Source organism: Geotrypetes seraphini, chromosome 8 (assembly GCF_902459505.1).
Source record: "Geotrypetes seraphini chromosome 8, aGeoSer1.1, whole genome shotgun sequence".
Classification (NCBI taxonomy): Eukaryota; Metazoa; Chordata; class Amphibia; order Gymnophiona; family Dermophiidae; genus Geotrypetes; species Geotrypetes seraphini.
Window position 1 is genome coordinate 11,647,518 of NC_047091.1, and position 22,025 is coordinate 11,669,542.

Here is a 22,025-nt window from a genome sequence, read left to right on the forward strand (position 1 = left end):
GGGAGGGGGTGAAGGGAGAGGCACAGTAACAGCAAATGGAAGACGCAGAGAAAAGACACACAGTGGATGGAAGGAATTGAATGAGAAGACGAGGAAAGCAGAAACCAGACAACAAAGGTAGGAAAAAAAATTTCTATTTATTTATTTATTTTTTGCTTTAGGATAAAGTAGTATATTAGTTGTGTTGCTAAAAATTTATAAACAAAGCCCTGCCAGCTGAACATCTTTCTCTAGTTCAGCAGCAGGAACTTTGATTTATAAGAAAGGAATAAGCTAAATATTACAGAACTAAGGCTTATATGGATGCAGCGGGGACGGTGACGGGGCGGTGAATGGGATGGCAGTGGCGGTGACGGGGCGGTGAAAGGGATGGCGGTGACGGGGCGGTGAAGGGAACGGCGGTGCAGAGGATGGTGGGCCGGGGACGGTGCAGTGACGGGGACAGATTTTTTTCCCCGTGTCATTCTCTACTCCTTTTCCCTACTGGCCATACCTCTTCCTATGCACCCTAGCATCCTTCTAGCTTTCACAGTCACCTTTTCAACCTGTTTGGCCACCTTAAGATCATCGTATAAAATCACATACAAGTCCCACTCCTCTGTCATGCATACAAGTTCTTCACCCCCTAAACTGTACATGTGTCTGTTGTGCTGGGAACGGCTTTTCTGCTTAAGCTGCGAGTGCAGCTATGAAGAGAAGACTTTCTGGCTCAGGCAAGCAATGATTCCAGCTGCTTGCTTCTTTGGGCTGCCAGATGGACCTTAAGAAGGAAGGCTGAGTCTCCAAACCGCATCGATACACTTGCTTAACCGGGGGAGGGAGAAACACAGCTAGCTCCATTCCAGCCCTCTAGACCAGGGGTCTCAAAGTTCCTCCTCGAGGGCCGCAATCCAGTCGGGTTTTCAGGATTTCCCCAATGAATATGCATGAGATCTATGTGCATGCACTGCTTTCAATGCATATTCATTGGGGACATCCTGAAAACCCGCTCATACAGCCTAAGCTCAAGAGAATCTGGGCTGAACCACATTCTCAGGGGAATAATTCCTGAGCCTTAACTGATAAAGCAGGCTGGCTAGGTAGGTACTCTTAGAGATGCTTGCTAGCAACAGAGTCTGTGACTTCTTGCAGTCAGAGCTGTCCCAGGAACACTGGGAACTTCTACAGCACAAAAGCCTCACAATTTGGGAAGTACTTGAAAAATAAAAAAATAAATCAGAACAGATCAAAAAACAACTTCTCAATTTGCTTGCAGAAGTGAAAACTGAGGGACTGCAACACAGCCCTCTGGGAGGAGAGGTGGAGCCCTTCAATAAGATGATTAGCAGCTTCTGCAAGGAAATTTGTGGTTTCAGAGTAACTATCTATTAGTTCAGGATCTCTGCTCCTGTTGCATTGGAATAGTATATGTTCCATGATTTAATGGGATTCTATGCACAAATATGTAGGAAATGTTCATGAATTTATGGTATTCGTGAAGGCTGTAACCCAAAACTACTGCAAATAAGGAGGAGAAAAGTTATTCGCAAACAGGCTGTGCCCCTAATCTCTGCAAATATGGAAGGAGAGCCGTAGTTTTCATATCAGTACAATTTGGCCACTGTCTGTTGCCCAGGAACTACTTGTTCTTGACAATGCGCCTCACAGATCTTAGACCCTCCAGTAGACAAGCATGAGGAAGCCCTTAATAGATCCTCCAATAAACTCTGGGGATTCAACTCATCCAGATCCATAATCAACTCGCCAAGTCCTCACTAAACAGCTTACCTCTAAATGGAAGTTTGCTAAACCAGGTTTTAGAAAGAGCCTGTATATAAATATACATAAACTCAAAATGGAAGAATTGGAGTAACTATTCAGCATTTGATTAACTGAAGGTGATTTAATGGTTTATGATTTATAAATATATATAAATCATTTTGGTTGTACCACAGAAAGGAGGTACAATGAAATCCACGACCCATATCCCATCTGCTGCTCAATTCCAGAGTTATAGCAGATATCTAGCTGAAGCCACGACCACCTTGCTTCTAATTGGATCATGCAGTGCATCCACCATACAAATCAAACTCACTTCCAGGCTTTCTGATCTCCATGAATCTCATCCCTCATTGTCCTGGTAGTCAACTGCAACCAGCATAGACAGACCCTGGACACATAAAAAGTGAAAATTGCTACCTGGTGTCTCAAGGCTATAACCCAAAGGTCTAACTCAATAGGGTCCTCCAGTTTAAAATACTTCTTTCAAAACTGCACTACCCACTTTGGGAATGGTAGTCTTCTTAGTTATGGCTGTTACCACTAACAGCTACTTCAGCTTTTCCTTTTCCTCCAGAACCAAGGGATAGAACCTATCCATAAGCCTTTCCCACCTAAAAACCAGTTTCAGGAACATCTCACTCGGCTGTAATTATAGCTCGGGTCACTTGCCGCAAGAGCTAATTGCTTCAGGGAATGCTTGATCTTTTAATCCTGAAAGTCCCGAAGGGTAACACCCCCTTCCAATGGAAGGGTGGTCTTCTTGGTGACCGCGGACACCAGAGCATCCACCCTGGGTACCTGGAGCTTTTCTTCTCTTCTAACATCAGACGATACAGGCAAGCCATCGCTCGGACCACTTTGAGCCCCAAATCCAGGGATTGGCATTCTACAGTAATCAAATTCTGGATATCTAGATGCATGGGAAAAGCTTTCTGAGGACCACGAATTCCCTTCATCACAGAATTCTGTAACCCCACTACAGTAGCGCAGGATCATCAAAAGCCAGCACCGCCAGCGCATCAGAAATCATGGACTCCAGCTTCTCCTGGAAAAACAGGTGCAATCCCAATTTTCCAGGGGTTACTGCACCGATGCCCCTTCCGAGTAGACCAAGACAGCATCGGAAGGTCGCGGTGGAAGTGACACCTCCCAATCTCCTTTGCCCAGAAATTCCAGAAAAGGGGGGGGAGCCTCTCCTCAGAAGAGGGGTGGGGAAAGCCTCCACTAAGGCCTGGGCCCTTAGAGAGGAGCTAGCCGATCCAGCCTGAGACTAAATAAGTATTAAGTATGCTTGGTGCAACACCAGCACAATCTCTGGGGAAAACATGTAACTGCGTGTTAGCCATGCTCCCCGGACCGGAGGAAGATGCACTGGAAGCCCCTAAGGCCGTGGGGAGGGATGTGACTTTTCTTTGCCACGTGGCACTATAATGGCCACGGCCACAGTTCCCACATCTAGGTGATGTCTCAGCCGCAGCTCCCTCCAAGCCTGCAGGCCATGAGACCACTCGCTGCAATGTATGGGTGGTGCCAGCATTCTCTCCTGAACCATCTTCTGCCCGGGCCTTGTGCGATTTGCACGGGCATGACTCTTGAGGGCTCCCTCCTAGCTCCAAAGCATAAGAAGCATTTGGCTGACTCCGCTGAGGCCATAATTCTAAAACTGTACCGCTGCTGCTTCCCCAAATGCTAACTCACCCCAGCTGATCTTCATTAGCCACGCAGCTGACCAGCCGCCTCAGAAGGAGGAAGAACGAGATGCCGCTAAGCCTAGCAACCTCTGGTCTCGTCATCTCTTTTTTTTGCTAGTCTAAGATGAAGCTCCCAAATTCAAATACAGGCAGAGGCCACAGAGGGTAGACAGCAACCTGGTAGCAGAGGAAGCGGAGAGGGGCGGAGAGGGGAGGAGAGGCTGGCACCCCCAAGCTTGCACCCCAAGGCCCATTTTGACTGGGGTTCTCTATTGACCAAGTAGCACAGGATTGGCCCATCCAGAGACAGCTGATACTCCTGACCATCCACTTGTTTGGGGATAAAAAAAATACTGAAGGGCTGTGGTTAGGTAGAATATGGAGATATGGAGCAGCTGTTCTTTGTGAATTCTATCTCCACCCGCTGGTCAATAGACAGAACTATTCCACTGGTCAATAGACAGAACTATTCCACTGGTCTGGAATAGTGGGAAGGATGCCATGGAAAGCTCCTTCCTGCTATCCTGGAACCAGTCAGACTGCTCATCCCTTTCAGAGCTGCACTGCATCCAGAACTTCTGATTCATGCAGGCTTTTTTTGTTGTTTGTTTGTGGGGTGGGGGGGTATTAGTATAATGGGGGTCTGGGTGGAAGAAGCTAGGAGAAAGAAGCAGTGTTAAACCTTTTCCTCCAGTATTTCTGGTCAGGCAAGGATAAGGATTGGGGGAATCTCTGGAGTCCCCCCGCCAGATATCCTAGTTCACCTGAGATACCAGTTCTCCAGCTGGATCTAATAGAAACAACCAGACCAGTTCAAAGCCAACTACACGGAATGCCTGTCAAGATCTGATGGAGACAAAGACTATTAGATGAGCAACTGCTGCACAGAATCCTTTATACTGCAGGGCTCATTAGTTGTGCTCGGTCTCCATCTGCTGGCCAATAGGCATAATCCATTGGTTCTGGACTGGTCAAGGAATAATAAGGGAAATGAACTTTAGTACTAGAAACATAGAAATAGACGGCAGATAAGGGCCCACGGCCCATCTAGTCTGCCCACCTTAATGTCCCTCCCCTATCTTTGCCCTGTGAATAGATCCCATGTGCCGATCCCATTTGGCCTTAAAATCAGGCACGCTGCTGGCCTCAATCACCTGTAGTGGAAGACTATTCCAGCGATCAACCACTCTTTCAGTGAAAAATAATTTCCTGGTGTCACCTCGTAGTTTCCCGCCCCTGATTTTCAACGGATGCCCTCTTGTTGTCTCAGTAAAAGTGCATCTCTACTTCTTAGTAATCACAATGTAACGGGAAATCATGCCAATATTACAGTGTATATCACTAAGTGCAGGTAAGAAGAGTCTTGCAGTACCTGTACAATCTGGGGTGGGAGCAAGAACACCAACATAGTGAAAGAGTAAGGAGATGCATAGAGGGAGGAGAGGGTGGGGCATGAAGGGCTGGAGCAGATAAAAGGAGTTGGGAAAGAGATACTAAACAAGAGAAAGAAAATAAATGTGCACAGGGGACAGGGATAAAGTATAGTTCAAGTTTTATTCGACTTTGATGAATCGCTTATTTAGTTTTACTAAGCGAGATACAAAAATTGATAAAATATAAACATATATTTTTACACACAATTTAAAGAAATGGGGTAGACAAATGGACATGCAGACCAACCAGTCAAAATGGGCCTTGGGGTGCAAGCTTGGGGGTGCCAGCCTCTCCTCCCCTCTCCGCTTCCTCTGCTACCAGACTTCTCCCCTAAAATCGGAGCCTCCTCCTATCCCAAGGAGTCCGTCTACCCTCTTCTGCCAAAATTTCTATCTTTAATTGTTACCAGTTTTTCCCACTGGTGCCCGTCCTTCGTTCAAATGTACCAAGTTAACAACTTACTTCTCATCAACATCTTATGTTATCTTTTTCACCTTCGCAGTCTTGCACCTTTGTAACTCAAAGCGCAATCTCCTTTCTCTTCTCCTACTTATGCTCTGAATATCGTCGACTGTATAATGCTACTCATTGTGAAACCGTGTAACTCTCCTGTTACTATCATTAGATGTTCAATGCTATACTCTGTAATTCGCTGTCTGTACAGTTTCTCTTCATTGTAAACCGCCTAGAAGTCGCAAGATTGTGGCGGTATATAAGAATAAAGTTATTATTATTATTATTACTAATACAAAAGGTGAGAGGGAATAGAACTACAATTAAGTGTTTTTAAAGTTCAGAGGCGAGTCATATATGGTAAAAAAGACAATAGGACAGGGAAAAAGAAAGAAAGGAAAAAAAAAAGAGTGCAATTAGAGAAGGAATTCTATATAAGGCCCAAACATAATTTAAAAGGTTAAAAGCATCTTTAAAAAGAAAGCTTTTTAAATTACTTTTAAAACGGGCCAAATCGTTTTCCTCTCTTAAATGTTGTGGCATAGCATTCCAAAGGTGCGGCGCCATCACTGAGAATATATTGCGTCATTTTGCCTCAATAATTTTCAAAGAGGGGACTGTTATGAGCTTTTGATTAAGACCGAAGTGAATGTGAAGTACTTTATGAATAAATTGTGGTTCATTTGTAGAAAGGGTTTTAAATGCTAAAAGTAAAATTTTGAAAGCGATTCGAAGATGTGAAGTTAAGATGATGGGTGAACAATGGGAAAAGGGAGCCAAGAAGATAAAGTGAGGGAGGTGTAATCAAACTAGAAGAAAGGGAAAACAAGATATCCAAAAAAGTGACAGCAGAAATGGGGACGAAAAAGGTAATGACAGGACGCTACAGAATAGGCAAAAAAAAAAAAGAGAAAGTGTAGTGGATAAAAAGGAACGTAAAGGGAAGAGTAAGTAAAGATACACTATGAAAGGTTGAAAAAAAGTAAAGATTTTTTAAAGAGTTATTTTGTAGTAGAATATTTCTCAACATACATTTTAACATGGAATCTGAAAAAAAAAATTATGCCGTACAATTTTCTAGCTCATCACATAATCTACCCTTGAGCTGCTGCAGGGGATCTTATTTGTAAATTACACTGAGCTGTTTTCAAGTTTATTTTCATTTTTTGGGTCAGGATAAGCATTTCATGTGTCTTAGGTTTGCAAACCAAGTTGAATTACTTTCTGTTTACCAAAACTTGCACTCAAAAGAATCCAATTCCAGACATTAGAAAAATCAGAAGGAGAACACTTACAAATCCTCCTTTCCTGAGACAGGAGTCCCCGGGGGACGAGCTCAGCACATACTCCACCATGCTAACCCCCAATCCTCCGCTCTCAGACCGGGGAGACAGCACAGAATTGACTTCACTGTTGACATGAAAACCCTGTCCAGGTCGTCTCTGAACCATGATTGGTTGAGAAACAGAATGATCTGCACAGAAATAAAAACATCAAAAGTAGATAACATAAAAAAGGCAGCTAACAAAGGTATAATGTTATCAAAAGATTTTGCTGGTCTTCTGAATCATAGCATAGTTAAGTGGCTCATCTGTCATTGTAATGACTACTCAAACAAGGCAGATGAGCTCTACTACCTGAGCAAAAGTTGCTCATTATAGCATAAGATAAATGGGGTTAAGGGAAAGGCTCATATTTCTCATTTTCTATTAAGACAAATCTACTACAAGGGGTTGGATCATCACAAGTTCCAAACTTGTGAGCAGTAGAATCAATGTCAAGTCCTCACACCCTACCTAGCTAGTTATTGTTTGTGCATGAAAGGCATTTACAATTCAATTACTGACAAGGTACAGTATAAGCTAAAAACTAGCAGAAGTAAAATGTTTTAATTTGCTCACTTCATCCTAGGACAGGGGTAGGCAATTCCGATCCTCGAGAGCCGGAGCCAGGTCAGGTTTTCAGGATATCCACAATAAATATGCATGAGATAGATTTGCATCTCAAGGAGGCAGTGCATGCAAATCCATCTCATACATATTCATTGTGGATATCCTGAAAACCTGACCTGGCTCCGGCTCTCGAGGACCGGAATTGCCTACCCCTGGACTAGGATCATGAAGAGCTGGTTATACTGGCACTCAAGATTCTTTGAGAATTTCTATTAGGAAACTTAAATACCAAAAGGGAAGGATGGCTTGCCGGGGAATGTGATTGACATCTCCAGAACACAAGAAAAATCATATGTTGTCTCAGATGCTGTCTTGGATTCCACCCACATCCCCTAAAATAAATTATACCACTTGGTTAATTCCATTTAGACTTTTAAACATACTAATTTAGTTAGAGGTACATTACCAGGCACTACCTCTGCAAAATTCCCAAGATCTATAAAAAGCATCCTTGGTGTATATGCAAAATAAGCCAAGTTCAGAAACATTTTTGGGGACTGTAGCAGTATCTGTAGTCATGCATGGTAACTTCCCAATTTGGGGAGATTTAGCAAGTTTGGGTAAAGGTAGCTAGAAAACTTTCTTTTTCTCTATCACTAGGACTCCTAAATGAACACATTCCTCTACAAGCCTACATTCCTTATTGATTTTTAAACTACCTAATGGAAAATTCAAAGCCTGCAAAAGTTAGCTTGACATACAAACAAATCTTTCAAAAGTAAGCAAACTGTGAATGTAAGAAAGATGAACTAGGATTGAAGGTTTGGCAGTTGCTATTATAGTACAAAAGATTTCAACTTTTGAGTACACGCTACCAATGTATTTTATTTTTTCAAGATTTCAAGACTTGGAACTACTTCTATTTAACTTTTCTAGATTATATCCTGGGCTACCTTGAAGAGATGCACTAATGTTTATAAAAGCCACTGGCAAAGTTCATTTTTGTTGTAAAGCTTTCCAGTAGGCTCAAACTATGTCCCAAAAAAAAAAAATGCACCTGGTATTGAGTTTTCTGGATTCAATAGCAAATTTGATTCTTAGGGTAAGTCTAAAACTCAGCAGACAAACTCAACCAGATAAGTTATCTAGTTAATTTTAATTGAATATTTGGTGGACTCATCAAATTAAATCAGGCTGCTGAATGTATGAACCAGAGAAAATTTATCTGGTTAACCTTGGAACCAGTTATTCATGTAAATCAAATTAACTGGTTATATTAAACCAAACAGCACTATCCAGCTTAATAAAGTCATGCTCCTGAATATCCCAACTGTTACTCAGACAATCAGCTGATTAAACAAAATTAAACAGTAAGTGTGTATGTGGGAGGGGGGGATAAATGATCCTAAACCAAGATTTGTCCCCTTAACTCCCCAGAAATACTCAAGACAAATCTTTTGAATAGTACCCCCAGATTTACTACCAACTGAAAATACAGTGGTACCTCGGTTTACGAGTGCACCAGTTTGCGAGTGTTTTGCAAGACGAGCAAAACATTCGCAAAATCGGCGCCTCGGAAACCGTTGCCTTGGAAACGTTGCCCGCCTCACTGCTGTAATCTCACGCAAGCGCTTTCCTGCGTCTGTATGCGATTGTCCTCTCCACTCCACCTCACAATCGCGTACAGATGCAGGAAAGCGCTTGCGTGAAGTTACAGCAGTGAGGAGGGCAACGGTTCCAGAACAATGATAACATACTGAGGGCCTCAAAATAGTACCTGGCGGGCCACTTGCGGCCTGTGGGCCATGAGTTTGAGACCACTGCTTTATATAGTATGTGAAAATATATACAGTTAAATATTGTATTTAAAAAGGTCTGTCTCAGCATGCATTAAATTACTTAAGAAAACAGAAGGTTACACACTACTGTTTAAATTGCTTTTATAGTTCCTTTGTGGGATGTCTGACATTCTTCTCTTGTATGTCACAGCTTGATAATAAAATTTTTTCATTGACAAAGTTCTAAATAAACTGCCAAAATAAATGAGGGAGGTAGAATAAGGGGACCCACTGATTAATACTTACTAATAATGCTGTACAGCATATGTACACATTCTTTGACCCTTTTTGAAAGGTCCCAAGTAGAACTTAAAAATTTCATAATTTATTTTCCGCAATTCATGCTAGATCAGTCCAAATGGATTGTATCCCCCTACCAACAGGAGTTCTTCCAGGGACATCACTGGTATAAGGGCTGGTGCAGCCTGGAACCTTTCAGTACGCAACTACCAAAGTAAAACATCGTGTGGACACAATGGACTAAACTTTGAAACCAGCAAGGGAACTATTGCAGAAAGTTTTCCTTGAATAATGTTTCTTGTAAATACAAGCTCAAACCAGAGTGAGCAAGTAGAACACAAGAAAATATAGTAGTCTTCCAGGGCAGGCTCTAGACTGCTCTAGAAGGGATCAAGGAAAGGAAATCATCAGGTAAGAATAAATTTCACTTCCCTTTTTATCCTGCTAGACCAGTCCAGACCAACAGGATGTAAAAAGCTGACAAGGCTCCCTGTAACACATCTCTAAAGACATTGTCATCTCTGGCAAGAATATCAATCTTGCACTGTTTCACAAAGGGATACAGCAACAACCAATTTGCCACTCTGCAGATGCCCTGGGTTCAGATGCTGCCTGAGCTCAACTGGAATGTCTATACAATCTAGGATTGCCTTCTACCAAAAAATATAGGATGCTTCTACTGCTAACTTACTAGGGGATGCATTAAACTTACCGATTGTCTACCAATCATAACTAAACTGGTTTGACTGGTTTTGCAATCGATTGGATTTCCTGATCCGATGCACAAAACTACTGGCTGTGTGTTTCTCCAAGCGATTGCTTATTCTTCGATCCAGCCATGTAAATTACTCTATTAATATTAAAATCCAATGCAAACTAGCCCAACGATCAATGCCCTAATATCTCACATAAAATTGTGATCGCTTCTACCGACCCGAAATAGCCAACTGGTGCAGACCTGTCAGTAGACAGGTCTGCCTGAATTTTTTTTCAATTTGGATACGTAGTACCATGAACAGGCACCGCGACCCCCACCACCACCACAGCAGTGAAAATGGCAGGAGGGATGCCTACTCCCTCCTGCTTGGCCAAATACCCCCGCACCATGTCCCCACCAGGTCTGGCTCCCCCGTGTCACCGACACCCCTGCACCACACTGAGTGATTGATCTGTCGGGTTTGCAAGCAAACTTCGTAGCGCATCACACGTCCAGAATCAGTAATTACAACACATAGATAAACTGGATCCTAGATCCAGTGAAATGAGAAACTTCCCCAGCCTGACTGACTCAATCACTGACAACAAGGTCTCCAGAACTTTCTATCCTTCAAGTCCAGAATGGGGCAGATGGTGCTGTCTTTCTTAGTAACCCCAGAATAAAAAGCATCTCTGGCCCTGCTCCTGCTTTTTATTGTAAACCGTTTAAATTTTTTTTATACTTGTAGTGTATCAAATAAAATAAACTCCTGGCACAGGACAGGTTCCCATGACCTAGAGGTGAATTAATCTTCTCTGTTTCCAGAGTACTATTCTGCCCCTACTCCCTGACTCACGCCACCAAGGAATAGACTGCTCTACCAATACAAAGCACCCCCCGTCCCCCAAGAGACATGAACTTTATTTCCCTACCTAAGATTAAAGAAAATAACCCCTCCCCATCTTTTCTTTTTGTCTGCAGGGATCTGTTGAGGGAGGGGCAGGTAGGATGTGAGAAAAAAAACAAGAGTAAGACTAACTCACAATAGTAAGGGCCCTGTGGGCCATTTTCAGCAAGTCTCACCAAAATCCTATGGGATAAGGCTTAGGGCTACCGAGGACCAGATTCCTATGAGCTCAGCTACAGTAAGGTCCATGAACTGAAAACTAGAAGCTAACACTGGCCAAAAGGACAGAAGCTGTGGTCTGTGCACCTCTGAGTCAAATCTACCAGAAGAAAACATGCACCATCTTCTAGACATACAGAAATACTGAAAGGTTCAGAATGCACCAGCTCTTATACTGGTGATGCTACTAAAATTCAGCTTCTCTACCTCCATCTGCTGGTGGGTGGGGCGTGCAAGTATACCTGGATGAAAAGTAAAGAAAATTAAACAGAACAATTATTTGCAAAAAAAAAAACCAGTTACTTACCGTAACAGGTGTTATCCTGGGACAGCAAGCGCATATTCTCACAAATGGGTACCTCATCCACGGACCCCCGTAAGGACAGTGAAAAGTATAGTATCACTGCTTTAGCAAGCTTTTTAGACTGCCCGCACCACACATGAACGAGTGCCTTTCCGCCCGACGTTAGCTTGCAAGGTTGTCAGTTTGATGCCAAGCGAAGAAGTAAAATAAGGGCGGTGGGAGGGTTGTGAGACTATCTGCCTGCTGTCCCAGGATAATGGTAGGTAACTGTGCTTTATCCTTAGACAAGCAGGCAGCATATTCTCACAAATGGGACTCCCTAGCTCGAATTAAAAGGGATGAAAGGAGAGTTGGGTTCAAAGAACTTAGAAAAACGTGAGTTGCCTCATAAACTTAGACCTAATGTGTGATGTAAGATTGCCCAAGGCAAGGGAAGGAACCTAATGGGCAAATTGGAAAAATCCGATAAAACCTATAAGCATGGAGGTTGAAAGATAATAAACGACCTCCTAGAGGTCAGTTGAATCTAAATATTTGTGATGGTTACGCCAAAAAGATTCAAGAACCAAATGAGACTATTGGCTAATGCAGCCAACCCAACGAACAGTTGAAATCAGTCCTATCCTAGAGTAGCTACAAATGAAAAGGGAAAATAATTTTGTAATCAAATAAAAGCAGGATTTTCTTGAAAAGAATCTTCAGAGAAGTCGATCCTTTGGAACATAAAATCAGAATGACAGTGGTTTACTGAGAAGAAAAACAGACTGATAAAAATATTTGTACTATTATTATTCTGCAAGATCTCACGAAGGCTGAAAAAGTAACGTAATAAGCCTTAAAATGAGAATTTCAGTAAAAACAGCAAGGGGAAGCATACTATCAAAACAATATGCCAGTAAGATGAAACCCCTTAAAGATTTGACAAGGAAAGTGAGAGTGGACTTGTGTAATATCCCTGTAAAAACCCAAAGTTGGTTAAGTAGTTTTGAGTGCTGGTTTTGGGGGGGGGTTTAAGTCTCAAGAGGAGCTTAGTAAGGACAGAACACCATGAAAAAAAGGGAGCCTGAGCCCATTAAAGCGTATGTGTAGAAGGAAAGTAGTTAAACTTTTAAACCTACTGACCTCTGGTAATGGCTCATTAAAAACTGAGTAATCAAAATATATAAAATGTTACCCTAGTAAAATAAGGAACGGAGAATGAGCTAGGATAGATGTGGTCCTTAATATAAATGCCACATGAAACGTAAGTATCTATGAAGATGACAGGAAAATCAAAGTAATAAACTTGTGCTATTGAACTCCTGTACCCTCTCACTTTAATATTGAAGAGGAAACAACTAAATAAAGATTTTTTTAATTTTAGAACAAAATATTAGAGAATTGGAAATTAAAGGAAAAATGGGAACAAAATATTTTTCAGACTTTGCTAAAATTTAGATACAATGAGATTTCTTCACAATTGGCTATAAGGCTTTGTATTATGGAACCTCAAATAAGGCGGGAAGATTACCAGCTAATTATTTAAAAGCAAAAAAAAGAAAAGTTAATATAATGGCTATTTCAGATGATAATGGAATAATTCAATCTCAAATTAAAAATATCTTACAACAATTTTTGATATTTTATGAAAGCTTGTATTCTTCTGAGCATTATTCTAATAAAGAGAAAGATGGTTTTGAATTTTTAAAGTTGATTGATGGGCCTAAAGTTCCTGATCATATGAAAGAAAATCTTGAAGCACCTATAACACAAAAAGAAATTCAGAACGCTTTAAAGTCCCTTAAGAGTTGGAACCGCTCCAGGAAGTGATGGATATACGGTAGTTTTTTAATTCTTTTCAAACTATCTTGTTACCCCATCTTTTTAAATTATATCAGTTTCGACTAAATAAAGGTTGTATTTCAGATACTATGGCAGAAGCTTTAACAATAGTTTTGCCAAAGCCAAACAAAGATCCTATGTTGGTTTCAAACTATAGGCCTATTTCTTTGATTAATGTTGATGGGAAATTGTTAGCTAAGATATTGGCTTTACGTTTGAATAAGGCTCTCCCTTATATTATTGGTATGCATCAAACAGGATTTGTTGCTCAAAGACATTCTTCAAATAATACCAGATTAGCTTTTCATATTTTACATTTAACAAAGGATATGAAGGTCTGGCTTTCTCTGTATCCTTAGATGCAGATAAGGCATTTGATCGGGTAGAATGGACTTTCATGTATCAGGCAATGGATTGGTTTGGTTTTAGTTCTCGATTCATACAAATGATTCAATCCCTGTATAGCTCCCCCTCCACTAGATTATATATAAATAATACTTTTTCAGAAAGGTTCATCTTACAAAGGGGAGTTAGACAGGGTTGTCCATTATCTTCTTTGTTATTTGATATTGTTTTGGAACCTCTACTTTTAGCTATTCAACAATCAAAGGAGATAGAGGGTATTCCTTATGCAGGTTGGGAATATAAAATTTCTGCATATGCAGATGATATATTGATTCATTTGAGAAATCCTGAATCAACTATTCCACATTTGCTGGATTTGATTGATAGATTTGGAAAATTCTCGGGTTATAAAATAAATTGGAATAAATCAGAAGTTCTTCCACTAAATGTACATTGTGTAAAAGGTTTATTTGATTCGTTTCAGTTTAGTTGGAAGAAAGATGGAATAAAATATTTAGGAATCTGGATAAAAAGTACGTTGGAAGAAACAATGAAGGTAAATGAAAAATCCTTATTGCTAAAGGTTACAGAATTGTGTGAGCAATGGAATCCTTTGTATTTATCCTGGTGGGAGAGAATTCAAACAGTAAAGATGATGATTTTACCTGTGGTTTGTTACCAAATGAGTATGTTACCAGTTTATTTTCAAGAGTCCTTTTACAAAAAATTAAATAATATTCTGACAAAATTTGTTTGGCTTGGGAAAAAAACAAGAATTGCTTTAGTATCGTTGCAAAAACCAATTGTGGAGGGTGGGGTAAATTATCCAAACTTTTATAGGTACCATCAAGCCTATATATTGCGTCAAGGTATGCATTAGATCCTCCCTGAGCTTATAGATCATCAACCAGATTGGTTATATTTGGAACGGAAATTGGTGTCCCCTATGAGACTTCCACATATACTAAGTATCAGATTTCATAAATATGCTAAGGACAACATAATTTTATTGGATACTTGGAAAACAATTAAATTTATTTATAAATTAACAGAGGTTCCAATAATGAATTCTTCTTTACAGTCCTTATGGTTAAACTCCAAGATTCAAATAGGCGGTGTTGGGATCGCTTGGAAGAATTGGTTGCAGGCAAATATTAGGACTTTAGATCTTATTTCTAATGGTAATCTGCTTGAGTTTTCACAACTACAGCATTCATTTGGTATTTCGAAGACTCAACAATATAGGTGCATACAGTTGAAGCAGGTTATTCAGACTGGGTTTCCTGAATGGAAAAATTTAAAAACTTATTTCAGCTTGCAAATCCTTTGCTACCAAACAGATTTAATAGGGCATCAGGCTGCCTAGTGGTATAAATTGATTTCTGGATTTTTAAATAAAAAACCAAAAAATAGTCTTAGAGACATTTGGAGTATCGAGATAAAACAGTATATTTCTGTTTCTCGTTGGCCACGAATTTGGACTTGGCGATTAAAATGTACAATGTCAGCATCTATGAGACAAACGTGGTTGTTTTTATTACATAGGATTTTTTGGACCCCAGTTCGGTTAAACAAAGTAGATAGTTCTAAATCTAATAGACGTTGGCATTGTCATATTGATATAGGGACTTTGGATCATCTTTTGTTTTTTTGTCCATTGATACTTGGCTTCTGGAAGTCGACATGGCGACACGAGAAAGTATTTCTTCACAGAGAGAGTGGTTGATCATTGGAACAAGCTTCCAGTGCAGGTGATCGAGGCAGACAGCGTGCCAGACTTTAAGAATAAATGGGATACCCATGTGGGATCCCTACGAGGGTCAAGATAAGAAAATTGGGTCATTAGGGCATAGACAGGGGGTGGGTAAGCAGAGTGGGCAGACTTGATGGGCTGTAGCCCTTTTCTGCCGTCATCTTCTATGTTTCTATGATCTGGGGGCAAATTAATAATATTCTTCAAACTTCTATTCCTTTGACATATGAAGCAATAATATCTGGAACGATTCTTTATGTTAAACCCACTTTGGGTAAAAATAAGTCGCCTTTTCATGATTTTAACAGGAATAGGGGTTCAAATGATCACATCTAATTGGAAACATCATGATAGGATTAATTTTAGTTTTTGGTGGACAACTGTATATGCAACATATATATATGAAAAGATATTGGCAAAACGTTTAGGGATTAGCAAATCCTTTAATGGGGTATGGGGTCCATTAACTAATTTTGTTACATTATAATTAAAATGTGATTCTTTTTTTTTTTTTTGTTAGATTCCTTTGCACTTCCAGGGTGGGTTGGGGGGTGGACTATTTATTTGGAAGAGTAAATTTTTTATTTTTTTTTTACAATATTGATAGTATAATATACATTTTTATTGTTTTATAATTAGGATAAGAAGGGGATAAAAATTGTTAAATGTAATAATTCTGATAATAATAATGCATTTTCATATAGTTTTTCTGATTTTTCAATTGTATACATTATAAAGTTTGAAATATCAATTAAAAAAAAAATATTGAAGAGGAAACATGGGTAACCTGAGCTTAGCCATGCAGTACCCCTCAAAAAAAAAAATTGAGTAATTTACTCCTGAGCCAGTGGCATCAACTGAAGGTAAGAAGATACCGTAGAGTTGAGTGTGTCTGCAGAGTTAAGGTGCTGAATAGAATCTTCTTAGAAAAAGGTCACCAACAGCAGAATGGTAACCTCAATGTATTCTCATGAGGAAAAAACCTCAATGTTTCATCTTTTTGAGGAAAAAAATGCAATGCTGCAAAGAGAAGTACACAATGGAGAAAAACAAATGAGGAGAAATAAAATTGCTGGTCTGAAGCTAATACTAGAGGACCAGCAAGAACCAACAGAGACTCAGAATAAAAACCTGTGTGTGGATTTTGAGAAGTACAATCCAGAGAAAATGGGCTAGAACAGTTCCCGCACTCAAGCCCATTGAAGGAAATATGAGTAGGAAGAAAAGCACACTACGACCTTTCCTACAGAAATATAGAAGCATAATGGCAGAAAAAGTCAACCAACCAACCAGTCTGCCCCTCCGCAGTAGTCATGAACTCTTCTTATCTTAGTAAAATCAAAAAGTAAAATAGCTATGCAAGACCATTAAGAAATGTTTGTAGAAGAAGGCTACATACGGTCAGCAACCAAGAAAAATTTTTTTTTTGACCTCCAGGTAACTTAAAGATTCCAATGGTGAATCAAAAGTACAGGCTTTTGGCACCACCATGGAGGAGTTTCAAGTCTTTGCATGAGAAATTTCAAAAGAGGAATAAGTCTTACAAAGATGTGACCGTATTATGTTAGCAGGAACAAATATACCATTGGTAAGAGGTAAAAAGGAGGTGACCGAGGAGTAGTTTAGAGGTCACAACATGTAAACCATGGTATACGAGATCTCAGCATTCTGCAGAGAAGTGTAATAGGTGGAAACATTAACGCACTAAATGAAGATCGATACAAAAACCAAGGATCTGTGACAAAGATACTTCTTGATTTCAGTATTGAAACCATATCCAATGATTCTAAGAGATGCTAGAGTAAAAGGAAAAACATCATAAAAAGGATGTAGTGGCCTCCTCCTCTCCTACAGCCATTCCCAAACCTCTGGATTCCTTTAGAATAAAAAAAGGAGATGGAATGTTGCAAATAATGTGGGAAAAATATTTCTGAACAAATTTATGAGCCTCCTGAAAAATGTATGAACATTGATGGTATAGTAGAAATAAAAACTTGGCTAATCCAGCTTAGAAGATAAAGAAGAGACCCATGCCGCGTCAATGGTTAATATAGAGAATGTACATTGATAATGCAGAAGTACAAAAGTAAACACTGCTTGTCTGCTTACTGTTTGTTTCTTGGTTTTTTTTTTTAACATGGTAAGTAATCTAACTTACAGACTCCACACCCATGTTAGATGCCACCATTTGTCTTTGCATGTTTGCCTACAGACAATTGGAAATAAAACCACACACAGGTTCTACCCCCATGGTGGATTCCTGATGCAGTATGGAAAGGTAGTTTCAATGTGGATCGATGTTGGTAAATCCTGGTCAAAGGAAAAAACAGAAAATCAGGCAGTTGTTTAAAATCATGGTAAGGAATCTAACTGAACAGGCTCTACGCCCATGTTAGATTCCCCCACTAGTCTTTGCATGATTGAGTCTTCTTCTGGACCTATACCAATGCTCCAAGATAACAGCAATACCAAATGTGATTAACATAAATTTCCATTCTCATGCGAGTTTGCACTGCAGAGTCCATAGGAAGATAAGTACAAAACTGCTGGAAATTAAACTTGAGATCACTCACATAAGATGCAGAAGTGATGGAGATGAAAAATACCACTTTCCAAGTAAGATAGTTAAGATGAGTACAAAACATTGGCTCAAATGGAGACTTCATTAGACTGATGAGAACAACATTAATATCCCAAACCACTGAAGGCGGTTGGAGAGGTGGGTTAATATTGAAAAGTCCTTTCTTAAACTGGGAAACAAATAACGCTCTGAAGATGAACGGCAACGATGACTTGAAGAATAGAAGCTGAAATTGAACAGATGTCTTCGGTACCCCTCCAATTAACGCTCTGTCCAGTGCATAAAGTCATCGACACTGGAATCTATGTCCCGCACCGATACCCAAGACTGAGAGGGTATCAATGGTACCATAGGAATATCCTGCACTGATACTCGAGTCTGAGCTAGTAGCAATGGCATCGCAGGGTGTCAAGGGGTAGAAGACTTCAAAGATAATGTACGCCTAAGAAGAGACATAACCTGTATAGGAGGAGACATAGTATTGAAGAAAAACTACTACATGCAAGGCAATACCACATACAGATTCAATAATATTGATGCTATGATGTAAGAACCTGGAGAAAGTACCGTTGTTGAATATGCTATGCTTAGCATGGATCAGTACAGATGCAAATCGATGTAAAAAGAGGCGGCTCTGTACTTCAACCAACAACCTGCACTGATGTTCAGCAATAAAAGAGGAGGCACCATAATCATGTAACATCAAGTGTCACAGGCGTCGAAGAATAAGTGCCTGAAAAGGCGATGTGCTTCAGAAATGACAACCTATACCACCCAGAAAGCCATGCATCAAATGGACTCAATGCTTAAATGGCAGGGCAGTATCCACTGCAATGCATCTGTGTTGACGTGGTTAAAACATTGGTACAGAAAGGCATGCATCAACTGGAGTCAATATTAATATGCCACCAATGCAGGTATGGAATAAACTTCGGTACAGAAAGGCAAGAATCAACTTGAGTCGATGTTAATATGCCACCGATGCAGGTAGATGGAGGTATTGATGTCTACTAGTACCGGCAAATCCTGTCACTGGAAGTCCGACTCCAGACCTATACGTCAAAAGAAAGAAACAAAAGAAGAAAAACGTTAATCAATAGCATTTATCTTCTGGCAATCTATAGCCCTGGAGTCAGATACAGTCAAAGAGGGCGAGCTGGGATAGAGTAGAAATAAGGCTGAAAATCCATCTATGATCACCGCAGAAGTAAGGATGGAATAGTGAAGGCTGTTGAACTTCAAATGAAGTTTGAAGAAAGTCCATACTTTATTTTTTTTTTTTTTTTTTTACATTTCTACTTTACTTATTTTTCAAAAGAAAAGTATAGAGAGAAGAACTTGAAAACGTTTATTAAAAATATAAGCAGGAAGGCAACTCGATAGAGAAACAAGAGATATGTCTTCACTGCGCGGAAAACGAAAAACTGACAACCTTGCGAGCTGGTGCGGTGCTTGCTAAAGCTTAAAGTGATACTGCACTTTTCTCTGTCCATACCGGGGCTCTGTGGATGATGTCACCCATTTGTGAGAATATGCTGCCTGCTTGTGCAAGAACAAATTTACTCGTTGAGGTGCTACAAAAGTAATTAGGTATAAATTACCATAAAGCACCATGTGTGATTTTTTTCTGTATACTTAATTTCCAAATATATTATTCCATAAGCAGTTGTCACAGCATAGTGAAGATAGAGCAGCTGAAGAGAAAGGCAAAGAAAGGAGGATCATGGGATTAAGATCTTGGAGGAATAGGAAGAGATTAAGAAGTTTCTCTAGCTTTTATTCTATGTGAACTGTTAAAACTAGTTTATAAATTTCTAATCGAAACCATCTGTTAAAAAGAAGGTGTTTCAGCATCTAACATAAGATTTAAAGTACCTGATGACCCCCAAGCAGTTTCCCGCCACTGGTCACCCAGAAATATCCCTTTTGGTCCGTCTTTGCTCGAGTCATCCGATTCCCAAAACTTTTTACCTGGCAAAAGTTGCTGCAAAAAGGAAACAAAAAAAAGAGAGAGATTTACTTACCTGAGAAATGTTAGTCTTCTATTATATTGAATGGGCAGATGAGTATAGAGCTATCTGTTAAGCGCACCAAGTTACTGATATCACTTAATACTTCCTGACTTTAGCTTTTTTAATGAGATCTCTTCCTCACCAGCAGCAGTCCTACTACCTTAGAAAGCAGCCTCCAAAATTCAAAGAATAAGCTTAGGACAACAACCCAGTTTTAACCAACCTCACCATACACAATCAATGATACAAACAGTGAGTTGATCAAAGAGACTACCAAGTAACATTTATGCTGCATTTCATCCCACAGTGTTACAATAATGTTTAGTAAAGATACGCAATTTACCTCTACACAATTTTCAAATATGAGAAAAGGATGTATATATTACTAAATGAATGTGGTACCTCAGAAGACTGATTTATCAGTCTCATACTCAAATGCAACCATTTCAATCAGGACTCAAACTAACTACATTCAAACCTCGGTTTGCGAGTGTTTTGCAAGATGAGCAAAACATTCTCGCAAATCGTAACTCACAAACCGAGCGTTGACTCGATTTGCGAGCATCGCTCCCCCCCTCCCCCAAGAATTTCGGACAGAGCGAGAACCAGAAGGCCTTGAGCATGCACAGATGCTCAAGGCCCAGGCAAGAGGAAGGATCTTTGTTCACCGGCACAGGCATGTCCTGTACGGTTACTGTTTGGGCGGGGATGCCAGTTTGCAGGTAAGGGGGGGGGGGCAGGGGAGCAGAACCAGTGGCCTCAGGGGGGGTGGGGTGGGAACCAATCAAGCGAGTTTCCCTTACTTCCTATGGAGAAACTCACTTTGATGTACGAGCAAATTTGGTTTACGAGCATGCTTCTGGAACGAATTATGCTCGTAAACCAAGGTTCCACTGTATATTTTTGTTATACATCCAAAGGTGAAATGTATTTATATCTGTTAATTTACTTTCCATGAGTCCTGCCAGACCAGTGAACACCAATGGCTGCGGTCTCTTGGGACATCCTTGGTGTGGACTGGTTTAGCAAAGATAAGGAAAATTTGCTTTTATTTTTTCTGTGCAGATCAATCAATCTGTTAGAACACATATTAAAAAAACCACACACATACAATAATTGTTCCACATAGTCTTAAATTGCACACATGTCCATGTAACCCCATCTTCCTTTGGATCCTGGCTGAAAACTTTTGTTGGATAACTTATCAGCTTGGTCAGTGATGAACTAAACATTTGGCTAGAAATATGCACTACAGTTTAATATGAACTCGAGCAGCTTTGTGAATAGTTAAGGACAGGCCCAAAGAAGTGCCTTATTTGCAGCTGAAATTTCCTAAAAATATTTAGGCAGGGATTTAGAAGTAAATGGTGATCTAAAACTTGTTTCCCAAAGCTGTCTAGAATGGCTACTAGCCAGTGAGATTTTCATGAGATTCACAATGAATATGCTTATGAGAGATCAGCATTCACACACACACACACACACACACACACACAATCATTACAGATACCATGAACACAACATATTTGAGGAATACTCATCTAGTGAGCTAAAAGCAGAAAAAAAATAATTACAGATTCCTGCTTTTTTAAAAGCAGAAATCTTATTCAATAAGAATCTATCTATATCTATAAGAAAAGTTTAATTCCTTTCCCTCAGGTAGCATAGATCTAGTGACTGGTTTGGATAAAACTCATTCTAATTGAGGATCCATTTCTGTAAGATCTCTCCATCATGTCCCATGCCTGGACAAAGGAAGCCCTAATCAGCAAGTTTTCTCAAAAAACACACCCAACATTCAATGTTTCAAATAGGTCAGCATACTTGGTTATTTCCTTTCCTTTAGTCTGGCTGCACCATCCTGCCTATTGCATTGTATCCCCTTCCTACCAGCCAACGGAAATAGAGAAACTGTCTTTTTCCAGTAACATCATGATGGGGCGCTGAAAAGTTCTCAGTCCAACCAAATTTCTTAAATTCTGAGTGCTATTTTGCCATTGTAGCTGAAAAGAGTGTTATTTTATTTTGCAAAGTACCAATTTACAGAATTGTAATGCTATGTTTTGATATTGTTTCA

The 22,025-nt window shown here is 39.9% G+C and overlaps 1 protein-coding gene across 16 annotated transcripts in view; it reads right to left on the reverse strand.

The window, feature by feature from the left end:
- PUM1 (pumilio RNA binding family member 1) overlaps nucleotides 1-22,025 on the reverse strand; it is a 235,689-nt gene that overhangs the window by 150,219 nt on the left and 63,445 nt on the right. For all 16 annotated transcript variants that reach the window (XM_033955218.1, XM_033955226.1, XM_033955225.1 and 13 more), the window contains 2 exons: nucleotides 19,812-19,920; nucleotides 6,635-6,813 (listed from right to left, as the gene is read on the reverse strand). In XM_033955218.1, the coding sequence (XP_033811109.1) occupies nucleotides 6,635-6,813; nucleotides 19,812-19,920 (288 nt within the window). The remainder of the gene's footprint in view (nucleotides 1-6,634; nucleotides 6,814-19,811; nucleotides 19,921-22,025) is intronic.